At 45.7% G+C, this 13,995-nt stretch overlaps 1 protein-coding gene across 1 annotated transcript in view; it reads left to right on the forward strand.

Annotated features, from left to right (window-relative positions):
- The window catches only part of Rgsl1 (regulator of G protein signaling like 1), a 61,708-nt gene extending 48,651 nt beyond the window's left edge, over positions 1–13,057 (forward strand). Inside the window, exons 15-20 of the mRNA XM_041662455.1 lie at positions 298–472; positions 3,598–3,736; positions 3,961–4,085; positions 7,457–7,566; positions 9,457–9,552; positions 12,972–13,057. Coding sequence (XP_041518389.1) covers positions 298–472; positions 3,598–3,736; positions 3,961–4,085; positions 7,457–7,566; positions 9,457–9,552; positions 12,972–13,057 — 731 coding nt within the window. The remainder of the gene's footprint in view (positions 1–297; positions 473–3,597; positions 3,737–3,960; positions 4,086–7,456; positions 7,567–9,456; positions 9,553–12,971) is intronic.
- Positions 13,058–13,995: the final 938 nt, after the last annotated feature.

The raw sequence follows: 13,995 nt of genomic DNA on the forward strand, positions 1-13,995 counted from the left end.
ATGGTCACAGTCATGATTGTTTCTGTTAGGCAAGTGCCATGAAAACAGCCTTCAACACTCAATCGCTCTTGCAATTCATTACTTTATTAATCATCTTTTTATATATGTGTTGTCAAACACCTGAACAGGTGATTTCTTCAGCAGTCATTCAAGTATAAGTGCCTGCACCCAGGAGTAGGGCATGACACTAACAACAGCTACAAAACAGGAGTGCACAGAGGTCACACCCAGGGTGAAGGCTTAGGACCTGAGAGCACGATCAAACCAGATTCTAATTCCTTGTTGTTTCTCTGCTAGATTTTTCTACATCACCCACGACTGCATCAGTACGCCACACCCCAATATCCCCTGGTTCCCGGAGCACAGAAGAGAATGGAGAAACCGTTCTTGTCAAACGCCGGATATTTGGCCACAGAATTATCACTATCAACTTTGCTGCTAATGATCTATATTTCTTTTCTGAAATGGAGAAGTAAGTTTCCATCTTTCTTCTCAAGGCTTTGACATTTAAAACTTCCCAGCAGGTGCTGGGGAGATGCCTCCAAGCATGAGGACCAGTGGGGTGGGGTGAAGGGAAGCGAGGCACAGCAGGGCAGATCTGTAATTCTAGTACTGAGAAAACAGAGGCCAGAGGTTCCATGGGGCTTGCTGGTTAAGTAGCCTATAAGTAGCCTAGCCCGAGGAGTGCTCTGGATTCAGTGAGAGATTACATCAAAAACTAAGGCCGAGTAATAGAGGAAGTCATGAGACATTGATCTCCCCCCCCCCCCCGCTCTTTCCCTTGTTCTCTCTCTCTAGCACACACATTCACACACATGCACGCATGCACGTGCACACACACCCACACACACACCTCCCAGCAAAAGTTGGCTTGCCATATCAGAACCACAGTGATTGACTTGTGAGAAGCACAGAGATTTAGTTCTGCCAGAGAAGATGGTCCTGAAAATCTCTGGGGCATCTGTCTCTCTATCAGTTTCTACCCTCCTTTGGGTCCTAAAGATCTCTCTCTTCAATGTCCTGGAGATCCCAAGGTTTTAATGCACTTACTTATTGGCAGTAAATAGATTTTTTTCCCTATAATTTATAAATACTAAAGAAATTGTATCATGTTGATCATGTAACACCCACGGACCAAGAGTTTTTCACTTAAAACCAGAGACTGTTATGCGTGTGTATGTGTGCACATGCGTGCGTGTGTGCATGCACCATTAAGGAGCTATCTTTAAGTCAGATGTGCTAATCCATACTCACTTACTTGATAATAGGCAGTCCATATATTTTCCTTGTATAACTCTAGATTCTGCCCCAAAGACTGTCAACCAACCCTCAATTCGGTTTTTAAAAAGTGGAACGCGGACTGGACAGACGGCTCAGGCTTTAAAGGTCAGACTTACAGCTAAAAACACGACAGTGGAACCAAAATGTAATGATCACTCCAAAACACCCCAGTATTTCTGGATTTTGCTTGTGTGCTTGTCCAGGTCTGTATTTTGTAGGGCAGGATCTCACCCGGTTCACATCCACGCAAGGCGAGAGCTGAAGAACTGGGTTATGTCCCTCAACAAATCCTTCCACGTTTCAAATCAACTTTCTCAGTGATTTAAATTCCCTTTGCTGTAACTGAACATTTTTTTTTAATTTACAAAAGCTATAATACTTGCCTTTGTTTCAACACTTCAGAGATTCTCCACTCAGTCCTTCTCTCTCTCCCCTCCTCTCTCCCTCTCTTGCTGGTCTGACTTGGTAGCCCAGGCTGACCTGAACACAAAACTCTCCTGTTTCCTGAGGTCGCAATGACAGGTGTACACCGGCATGCCCTGCTCTATCCTATTTTCACAGAAACAATAAACATTTTCCTTTATAGATTCTGCTCTGTCATATGAATGAGTTAAAACTTAGAGTAAAAAGGACAACCGAGAAAAAATATTTGGAAAGTTCTGGAAAACATCTCCACTGGGGGAAGTGAAGAGTGAACTAAAGATAGCACTCTGGTCCATACTCACCATGCCAGGGCTGCGAGGTAGTGCAGAATGCCCAGGATACACATGTCAGGGGAGTTTGACCCCTTGCGCTCTACGGAGGGACTCGGTTCAGCTCTAAATACATTCACTGACTGTCTCTCTCTTATTGAGCCCAGGCTCTATGATCACAGACATGTGTATCTATCAGCCCACAGATTCAGGACACATGCTGCATGCACATAAATGGTGGGGAAGTCTCCCATGATGACAGGTGCTCAGTAGACTTGGACACAGGGAGCATAGCTAAACGAAGGTGAGTCCTCAGGCATAGTGTCTCGGCCCTGGAGATGACCTAGACCAGCCTTATCAGGGTTCCAAACAGGGTCCCCAGGGAGAGGAGCAGGGAGGAAAGAGAAATAAAGGGATAGTGAGAGGAGCTAGGCTCAGGCGGACTGCAAAGGCTGACCCAAGCCAGCCAGTGTGTTAATGGCACAGCTCTTCTTTATACACCCCAAATGGGGAAGCAAAAATCTAGTTGGTAAAAATCATTCCTTAGACAGCAGAATTGCAGGGAGCTCAGAATATCTCTAGTTCCCCTTTAGTAAGCTGCATTCTGAGGTAGCAAACAAAACATTTCCCATCTCAGTGTCTGGAACATTTGACTACATACATACGAGGGAAATGTCAAGCAGTTCCTGGACTATGCCCTCCCACCGCAGAGGCCCTGGCCCCAGTCCACAGCCGGCGTTGTCTCTCAGGACTCTGGCTAAGTGAGGAGCAAAATGTTCACTTTCGTCATTAGGGTCTCCTGGCTGTCTCCAGCCCAAGCTGGCCCCCAACGTGGAGCCAAAAGACAGGCTGAACTTTGAAGGATGAGTGGGGGTTTATGAGCTAGCAAGGTTGTTAAGGGAAGTCATGGGAACTGAGGCGAGAGCAGCCAGTACACAGCCACTTCTGCAGCTGCTCCAATTCCCCCCCCCCCCCCCGCCTATCAGATGTTTACATTGTGATTCATAAAGGTAACAAAATTACAGTTATGAAGTAACAGCAAAAGTAGTTTTATGGCTGGGGTCACCACAACATGAGGAACTGAATTAAAGGGTCAGAGTAATAGGAAGGTTGGGAACGTCTGGTGTAGCACAACCAGAGATAACTACAAAAAGCCTGAAACCAGCTGTTACTCTTCTGGGAAGGCTTTGGTGCCCCCCACATCACCACTGAGGTGCAGTCTAAGCCATTGCCTAAGGCGCCCCACATGAGGAGACTCCTCCTGTAGCTCAGGGTTGGCCTCCAGCCAGTCCAGATTGGGCAAACAGCAGGAGAGCCCTGAAGTTCTTGACTTAGTCGTAGGTGAGACATTCTTCCAGACTAGGAGACCATGAAATGAAGAAGGGGTGGGGGTGGGGATTGTGGTGAAGAAATGTACCATACAACGCACTTGGTCCATGACCCGACACATGGCCTGTGCTCAGATTTTGCTAACGGAAGTATTGAGATTGAGTGAATGACACCCCAATCTGGCTCAGAAACAGTCCTGCCCTTTTCTTGCCAGAAATAGGTCTGAGCCAGGTACCCTATCCAGCACCTGCTTTTGTCGTCTCTTGTTGATTTCTTCCATATGCCTCTCTTGTAGATTTAATGACCTGGTGAGTTCAGCTCACGTGCTGCAGATCAATAGAGCATACAATGAGAATGACATCATCCTGATGCGGTCTAAACTTAACATTATTCTAAAGCTTTTCCTGATTTCTGATGTCCCTCCAAAGCTGAGGGTAAGGGGTCTCCAGCTCCACTATGACCCTTTCCCCCATAAAAACCCTAAGCCTGAATTGGTGGGTGCCTCATAAGTCCTGGGTCAACAAGATGCCCACCTAACAAATCCACAGGATGCTCTGCCTTTTGGAGAGGCGATATTTCAAGGGACGTTAGGGGTCAAGAGAGGTTCTTTTCCTTTCCTAGAGCCCCTAACGATGGCATGTTCCCATCCTGTGGGTAGGTCAACATCTCTGAATCTCAGAAAGATGTCATCTTGGCTGCCATTACAGAAGGCCACCTAGACCGGACCATCTTCCATGGCGCTATCATGTCTGTCTTCCCTGTCATCATGTACTTCTGGAAAAGGTACTTAAGTTCTCTTAGCTGGTGGGTTTTCTGTCTTCCTGTGTCCCACAATTTCCAGTTCTATGAGGAGCTAAGATGGTTGCTCTTACCCTACCCTCTACACTCGGTCCTGCACTGAGCTAAGGGACAAACAGAAGAGATCAATGCCAGAATGCTGGCCCCACACCTCTCCTTCTCTTGTGTAATTTTGGATCACGGGCATGTGATGTGCCCAGACTTTCCCACTAAGCATGAGGTAGACCATAGCTCCTAAGGGACAAAGTCTGTCCAGGCAGGAACTGTTTATAATAAAGAACCTCATAGAGGAAGCAGGCCAGGACAGCTTACCATTCTATCCAATTCTCATAATCACCCACCCCAGAGGCACAGTTCCTTGGAGAAAAGTCAGATATTCAGTTTTCTGTTGCTGCTCTCCCAAAATTCAAACAAATCTATCAAGTAACTCAGAATGAAAACCTGACAAGGAGACTACTAGGGCCAAAATTCAAAACTTAAATGAACAAAAATACCTACAGACCAAACACAACCTGTGCCCCTGGTTCATAACCTGTCCTGCCCAGAACTGTGCTCAGAATCTGACCTGAGATGTCTCAGCTGACTGCCAGCTCTGGCTTCCATCAGAGCCCTCTCCTGGTTCCCAAGTGGTGTGCGACCCCAATGATACCATAGCTGGCCAAAATTTTCCCTAGGGAAGCTGTCTTTATTAAGGTTTCTATTGCGGTGAAGAGAACCCATGACATTGGAAACTTTTATAAAGGAAAACATTTAACTGGGACTTGCTTACAGTTCAGAGGTCTAGTACATTATCGTCATAACAGGAAACATGACAGCATGCAGGCAGACGTGGTGTGGAAGAGGCAGCTGAGAATTCTACATCCAGATTGACAGGCCACGGGAAGAGAGGGTGACACTGGCCTGGCTTGCGCATCTGAAACCTTAAAACCTACCCCTGTGACACACTTCCTCTTAAAAGGCCACACCTACTCCAACAAGGCCACACCTCCAATAATGCCACTCCTTATGAGTTTATGGGGGCCATTTTCATTCAGAACATCACAGACGCCTAATGGGAGTGCTAATATCCTATTCTGACCCTGGCTAATAGGGTTATTAAAAGGGGGGGGGGGGCTTTGGAGCTGGAGAGATGGCTCTGCAGTTACGAGCTCTTGTAGAAGACCTGAAATCAATTCCACATCAGGCAGCTTACAACCACCTACCACCTATATAACTCTAGTTACAGGGGACATGGCTCCCTTTACTGTCCCCTCTGGGAGTACTGTATGCATATGGTGTACATGCAGGCAAATAGGCACACACACACACACACACAAATAAAAGTACATTTTTTAAATGTGCCCTTCATTAAAATAAAGGTATAGTTTTTGTGGGATCATGTCTCCTAGCAACATCAGAAGCTATACCCATAAAGAGGAACCAACATGACTGCTCAGACATGAGCTGAACAAGGACAACACAGACACACATGTTAACGTGGTCAGGGGAGAGTCCTTATGGCCATCCACGGAGAACCACAGGCAACTAAGAAATACTGAAAGTGGGAGAAACCATCTTCCCCAGGGAAGAGAACACCAAATGGTCAGCCCTAAAAATATACACACAAGTAATATTATACGGGATGGACAGGTTATAGTTAACAACATATGTGCATATACATATATGCGTGTAGTCACAATTAATGAAAAAGGGGCTGTGAATTTAGAAGAGAGCAAAGAGGGGCACAGGGGAGGCTTTGGAGGGAAGAAATGGCAGGGGGAAATGATGTACTTGTATTATCTCACAAAATAAATATTAAAAGCAAATAGGGACTGGAGAGATTGATCAGTGGTTAAGAGCACTGGCTGCTCCTCCAGAGGACCTGGGTTCAGTTCTTAGCACCCACATGGCAGTTTACAACTGTCTGCAGCTCCAGTTCCAGAGGATCTGCTGCCTTCTACTGGCCTTCATGGGTACTGCATCCACATGGTGCACAGACACACATTGCAGGCAAAACACCCCTACACATAAAATAAAAACAAAGTATCTAATAAATAAATACCGGTATAAAGTTGCTTACCAGTCACTCACTTTTATTGTCCAATCCCTAAGACAAGTTATTTTATTCAAAATTTAAAGCAGCGTAAAATCTTGGTTTAAGATTTAAGGCAACGAACCCTTTTAAATTCTACTTGTTATTCCAAATTTATTTCTACTTTTCCTATCCAGGGTTTCATAGAAATTTATCTTGAGGCTTCTTGAAGGATCAGAAACTTCTAGAAACTATGTGTGCTTCCTTGTTTAACTTAGTGCTCAGCTTCCCTATCCCCACTATGTCCTTAGAAAGTTTAGATTTACTTCGTGGCGTTTCTGAAGTTGACTCTTCACCTGCTCGTAAACTTACTGATATTTGCCGTGGGCAAACTGTGATCACAGATGAACACTCCGTGTCACGAGAAGACAGTGGGAACGAAGCACTGGGGTCTGTGTTTCACACAGGAGGAAACAGGTTCAGAGTTGCCAAGAGACTAGCTGAGAATCACCTAGGAAGAGCTTAAAGCAGGATGAGAGTCTCCTGTCCCCTTCCTTCTGTAAACAACGCATCTTTGCATGTTAGAGCAAAGCAGCCGTAATAACATGTTCAGACCCTTGGGGAGCAGGGAGATGGGAGCTGGCAAGACCCACACTCCTGCCCACCTCAAGCAAAGGATGTGCAAATGCAGACCATTAAACCTAGTCTCAGCAACTGAGGGGTCCTGGGAGGAAGGGGCCAAAGCATCAGGGAAGCAATGGTGAGTGCAGAATTCTGAGGAGCCAGTTATCTTCCAGGGAAAGGCCTGCAGGAATCAGGGAAGGGATGAATCTCGCCGGGAAAGGACGTGTGGAGACCCCACTGGGTCCCTGGATGATTTAGTAAGGGATCAGACGGAGGCTGTGTAGCCTGACACTCAGGTGAGCACAGCTGACTGCAACCTGGGCTGGGCATAGTGGCCCCTCTACAGACTGCATCCACTATGGTTCCAAAAGGAAGTCACCCACACAGTGTGCAGGTCAGTCCTTCACTGGAGTGAGCCCTGGACAAAGAATGCCCTTGGTAGGCAGTAATCCCAGTGCAGCGTTCTCTCTCTCTCTCTCTCTCTCTCTCTCTCTCTCTCTTTCTCTCTGTCTCTCTCTCTCTCTCTGTCTCTCTCTCTGTCTCTCTCTCTGTGTCTGTCTCTGTCTCTCTCTCTGTCTCTCTCTCTCTCTGTCTCTCTCTCTCTCTCTCTGTCTGTCCGTCTCTCCCTCTCCGCCCCCACAGTTTGGAAGGACTGGTTTCACTCAAGCTGCCCTTATTTGTTCCAGCCATTCTGTGTGACCGGAAGTCATTCTTCCCACAGGTATTGCAACTGGAAGGCAGCACGCTCTTATGAAGAGTACATGGGGAAAAAGTTTAAGGACGGAAGATCCCCTCCCAAGTCTACATACAAGTACCCACCATGGAGTGGAGGTAAGTTCACCTCAGACCTATAGCCCTATTTCTCCAGTCAGAGACATGTGAGGAGGGAACACGTGTCTGACAGAACACAAAGGTGGTGATTAGTGCAGTGACCAGCACCTTAACTTGGCCCTCTGGGAACTATCGCATGTCACATCAGTAATGAGGGGCTCCCAGGATGCTCAGCTGTTGAGCACGTGGCAATGATGACCTCTTCGGCTCTCTTTGAGAGGCTCCCTTCCAATTGTCGCCATAGAAACCTTACTATTCAAGAAGTATCTATTTTATAGAGTTAAGTATGAAAACTAGGTACGTGGTCATAAATGTCCATGTTTTCATGCATACACAGATACACACATAGACATATAATTTTATGAAAAGGTAGAGAAAACTAGAAATTAACGTAAAAGTATTGGTAGGATTGTCTCTGGGTGCTATGACGACTAATGGGATATATTTATTATTAATATGTATTTATATAACATATATGTGTGTATAGGCGTGTGTGTATATGTGTGTGCATATATATGTGTATATACTGCATATATATGGTAGTTTGAATGAGACTGGCCCCTATAAGCTCATATTTTTGAGTATTAGTCCCCATTTGGTGAAATTGTTTGTGTGGGAAGGACTAGGAGGTGTGGCCTTGTTGGAGGAGGTGTGTCACTTACCCTTCCTAGTGTGCCTCTGCCTCATGGCAGTGGATCAAGATGTGAGCTCTCGCCCTGTCATAGACTCTAACCCTCTGACGTCATAAACTCAATTAAACACTTTTATATTTATCACAGCAATACAAAAATAACGCACACACACATGCGCGCACACACACACACACATGCGTGCACACACACACATGCACGCGTGCACACATGCCTGCGCACACACACACACGCATGCGCGCACACACACACATGCACGGGCACACACACACACATGCACACGCGCACACACACATGCCTGCGCACACACACACATGCGTGCGCACACACACACACATGCACGCCCGCATACACACACATGCGTGCGCACACACACCATTCTACCCCATTAGCCCTCTCGCTCTCAGTATTTCCTTGGTCCTTGTGCTAGTTACATTTTTCTTTCCCACTTGTCACAAGCCAGAGTGATCAGGGAAAATAAAACCTCAATTGAGGAAATGCTATTGGACAGCCTGTAGGCACGTCTGTAGGGAGTTTTCTCCACTGGTGATCGATTCCGAAAGGCCCACTACACCAGGGGCAGTGCCACCCCTGGGCAGGTGGCCCCGGGGTGTGTAAGAAAGCAGGCTGAGCTCTGTGGCCTCTGCTTCAGTGTTGGCCTCCAGAGTCCTGTTGAGTTCCTGCCCTGATTCCCTTTCACGATGGACTGTAAGCTCTAAGACGAAATAGATTCTTTTCTCCCCAAGTTGCTTTTGGTCATGGAAATTTTGGTCCTCAGAAATTTAGTGTTGGAGCTAAGTCTTGTGTAAAAAGAGAAAAGGAGACCTAAGGGAGGCCTGGTCAGTACCGAGGTTAAGAGGGGAATCTCTCATGGCAAGAACCTGCCCAGCTAAGCTGGAAACTCACAAAAGAAAAAGGCCTAAGGAAGCTTCTGCCTCTAAAATGCCCTGACAAGGGGAAGCTTCTGCTGGGATTCAAGGCCGGCAGCAGAGAGTGAAGGGCCAGTTCATTAGACGTCATCAGAGAAAATGAGTCACATGAGCTGAGGAGTCCCAAGTTCTGCTTCCGGTTCTCAGCCCAGACCCCAGGTCACAGACACAAAGGCTTCCCTACCAGTAATGCCCCGTCCTTGGCATTATGACCTGTGAGTGTTAATCAAGAGCTTTCTCCCATAAGATTGGTTGCTTTGTTTTTTGGATGATGTTCTAGAGTTTAAATGTGTTTCCTTTTTTCTTCTCAGGTGACCACGCTGTCTTAAGGTTCACCTTGCTCAGAGGTGTTGAATGGTTTCGACCTCAGCAGACCCGGGAGGCCGTGGCAAATTCAATCCAAAACTGTGAGTTGGAGCTTTACTGATTGCGAAAGTTCCCTGGCCTACTGGAGAGCAGTCCAGGGTCCATATTAGCCCATTCTCTTAGTAACTGTAAAGAGCCTAAGGCCCTCCAGCGGAGATGAATTGCTCAAGGCTGTACAGCTTGGGAGCAGTAGAGATGGGTGAGGAGGACTTCTTCAGCCCCCACCGCAGGCTCTGTGCACAGCACCTGGATAGTCTCACCTCCTCCTTGGTTCATTTGCAGCCCCGTGAGGAAGGTGCATAAGCCTCTCTGTGCCCATGTCAGGCATCACACGCCATCTCTGCTAAGAGGCTGCCATCTGCTTTCTCCTTACACGTGGTCTACCTGCTGGACAGCGTCTCCATCCTATACCTTCTGCTCCCTGGAGGCTCCCACTATGAGCTCCTCATGACCGTAACAAGACCCCTGGCCCTTGCCTCCCTTGTTGGGAGCACAGTGTATGCTTTCTCTTTCCCATCTTCAGCCCCTGGGAGCCGACTTCACTGCCAAGCAGCATCACACTGCTCTGTTTCCACACAGCCTCTCCCAGAAGGCCTTCCAGTCTTTCCCAGTTGTTAACTTTTGCTTGGGGGAGGAATTGGGTTGCCCCTTTTCTGCTTCTCTGAGGTAGGAAATGTCAGTACAAATGTAATTCTAGTGTTCATTTTCAATCTGTTTTTACTTCCATGGGTCTATATAGCTGACATTATATCCAGATGAAAAATCTCCTAAGACAAGAAAATAAGACTCCCATAAAAACCAGGTCTTCAGGACACCCCTACAGCATTTGATATCACCTTCCCTTGCCCAGTCCCTTCCCTGGAAGGGGAAAGCAGATAGCTTTGCATCAAAACGTGTCTTACAACAGAAGTAGAAGCTAATACAATGCACCCTCTGAATACTAATAATAAATTTCAAACCCAATAACAACTTACTGATTTAAACCATGTGTGCAGCCATTATAATTCAAAACCTAAAAGACATAAAACTATGATCATAGCTATTTTATGAAAATATGTATTTATATAGAATGAAGATACCTCTAAATTTAGATCCTAATTGCCATCAAATAAGAACAATTACTGGGCTAAAGAGATAGCTCAGTGATTAAGAATGTGTACTGCTCCTGCAGAGGACCTGAGTTCAGCTCCCAGCAGCCACAACTGCTATAACCCTAGCTGCAGAGGATCTGACATCTCTCTCTCTCTCTCTGAAGGCACCTGCTCTCACATGCCATATACACACCAAGGCACACCTAATTAAGAATAATAAAATAGGGCCAGACATGGTAGTGCATCTATATAATCCCTGAATTCAGGAGGCAAAGGCAGGCAGATCTCTTGAGTTTGGGGCCAACCTAGTCTATATAGTGAGTTTTAGGTCATCCAGTGCTACATAGAGGGACACTGTCTCAAAAAGGAAAAGAGGAAGAATGAGGAGGAGGAGAAAGAGAAGAATTCTTAAAACTTTAGATAAAATATATTCCTAATTACACTCATTCATAAACATTCATTTTTTTTAACTTCCAAGAATACCAGTATGTTTTTTGAATAACCAAAAAGTAAGAATGTCAGGGCCTATATTCAGGTTGCAATGCTATTACAACAAGGTGCCACTTGGTATTCAGGAAAGCAAAGCATTTCCAAACCCCCATGATCTCATATAATTGCATGCTTAGTCACCAGAGAGAGGAACGGTTTGAAAAGGATTAGGGGTGTATCCTTGTTGGAGGAAGTGTGTCACAAGAGGTGGGATTCGAGGTTTCAAAAGTCCATGTCAGGCCTAGTGTCTTTCTTTTTGCCACCTGTGGATCAGGATGTAATGCTCTCAACTACTTGTAAACAGAGACTGCTCTTTTGTTGTCAGCCACCCAGACCCAAATAATCACACAGAAACTATATTAATTACAACACTGCTTAACCAATGACTTAGGTATATTTCTAACTAGCTCTTATATCTTAAATTGACCAATTTCTATTCATTTGTGTATTGCCACTAGGCTGTGGCTTACCAGGGCTGGCATGTTACTCCTTTGGCAGTTACATAGTGTCTGTCTGACTCCACCTTCTTTCTCCCTACATTCAGTTTAGTTTTCCCACCTACTTATATTCTGTCCTACTATAGGCCAAAGCAGCTTCTTTATTAACCAATGGTAATAAAACATATTCACAGCATACAGAGGGGAATCCCACATCAGCTACTGCTCCAACTCCATGCCTGTCTGTTTTCCACCATGATGATCATGGGCTGACTCTAAAACTGTGAATAAAGCCCCAATTAAATGCTTTCTTAGATAAATTGCCTCATGCGTGGTTTCTTCTCAGAACAATAAAACAGCAACTAAGACACAAAATGGTTAAATAATGTTTATAAAAATAATTAATCGTATTATTCCATGCTTTTAGTTTTTTCATATGACACACCTTTAGTACATAATCTGTTAAATAAAAATCTTTTCTCAAATGACAAAAAATCTATTCTAGAAATAAGCATGAATAAGAAGCCAATATTGTATCTGACCTATTCACAGCAGTTGATCCCCATAAGAGTACAGGAGGAGCAGCAGATGGGGAGGGGATCTTTCTCTTGGTGGAATGTAGCATGTGCCATGCATTCTGACTTTCTCCTTTGCATCTCTCTTAAGCTTCCTCTAGCATCCTCACCCAGCCAGGCCGACCTGCCATGTCTTCCTTGCAGTTGGGTCCTTCTGCCCTGAGGTAGGTGTGGGCTAGAAATCCTTGGCCAGAGATGTTCTGTCTACATGCACAATGGGTGACAGGATCAACTCCCAGAGTGCAGTTCCACGTTCTGACACTGTCCTGCATGGAGAACCAGGTGGAGTTCAGAGTAGCTGAGGTCCCAGCAGTTGGGGAGGGTGATCTCTGTGTGGGTCTTTGCCCACCTCCTGTTAGGCATTTCATCATATTGTGGGGATTGTCATTTCTAAAGGAAATTGCTACATACCAGCATTTGTGTAATTCCTGTTATTCTATTTTATTGGCTGGCTTCTCTCTCCCTCTCTCTCTCTCTTTCTTTCCCCCTCCCCCATCCCCCCTCTGATATATGTGTACACTTTCATGTCTATATGTACAGGTGCACATGCACATTTGTGATTGAGCACGCAGAGGCCAAAGGTCAACACTGGGTATCTTCCACAGTTACTTTCCACCGTATTTTTTTGCAGCAGCATCTCTCGCTGGTCTTGGTGTTCACCCATTCAGCTAAACTAGCTGGCGAGTGAGTCCTAAGGATCATTCTGCTTCTGCCTCCCCAGCGCTGGGATTTCAGGCACACGCTGTCACTCCTGGCTTTTGATATGAATGCTCAGAATCCCCATGCAGGTCCCCATGCTCGGGCAGCAAGCACTTTGTCAATTGAACCATCAGCCTCACCCTGCTCTCCCTTTTATCTCTTCTTTTAGACCAAAACTGTCCTTCATCAAAAAGGAGAAAAAGTAATCAAGTCAGGCCCAGAACAAAGGCGACTCATTCCTTAGCAGCCTTTTAACACGAACAGAACCCTTTGGGGTCAGAAATGAAATGTCCTGGCACCATCTGCAAAGATCAAGTAGGAGAATGAATGGGGCAACCCAGACACAGCAAGACCAGACTGCAATGGGTAAGGTGTGGGCAAAAAGTATGAGAGTGCCCTGTGCCCTCCCTGATGCTGGGGGGCTTGTGAGTTGGTGGGTTAAGACACCTGACCTGGGCTTAAGACATTACTCTAGACTTCCATAGCCTTATACAAATTCTGGCTCTATGTTGCTGAGAAATCTCATGATGGATGGATGGATGGATGGATGGATGGATGGATGGATGGATGATGGATGGATGGAAGGATGGATGGATGGATGGATGGATGATGGATGGGGTGGATGGATGGATGACGGATGGATGGATGGATGGATGATGGATGGATGGATGATATCACTGCGTACCACACCAAGTGATGTGTGATTACTCTCAGCTCCATTAGCACGACTCCCATCCATTGTCTCGGTAAATCTTGGCTTCTAGACAGGTGAAGAAGCTGAGGTGCTGAGCAGGAAAGTGACTTTCTGAACATGCCACGTCCAATTCTTTGTTATGTTCCCATCCTCTGGTGCACATCCCTGCAGCTTCCCATGCATGGAAACAGTTGCTCTTCCCTGAGCTCTGTTCCCTTGACAGCTCATGGATTTTTCATAACATTTTTTAACCAAAGCACCTAAGCAATGGCCTTCATTTTAGAGTAACTAGACTTATTTTAAAACGCCTGTTGAAAAAAGTCAGGAGTAAAATGATAGGAATTTATGAACAGTCCCTCAACTGGAAGGAACTGAACAACTAGCTTAATGATTCTATGGAAAACAGAATTACAAAGTTTACTAGAGAATCCTTTCAAATGCCCACAAATTTGTCCTGAACTGACAGCCTTTCCCAAAGGACAAAACATGTTATGATGTT

This window comes from Microtus oregoni, unplaced genomic scaffold (genome assembly GCF_018167655.1).
Source record: "Microtus oregoni isolate MIOR12 unplaced genomic scaffold, Mior012 000013F_ref0000133, whole genome shotgun sequence".
Taxonomy (NCBI): Eukaryota; Metazoa; Chordata; class Mammalia; order Rodentia; family Cricetidae; genus Microtus; species Microtus oregoni.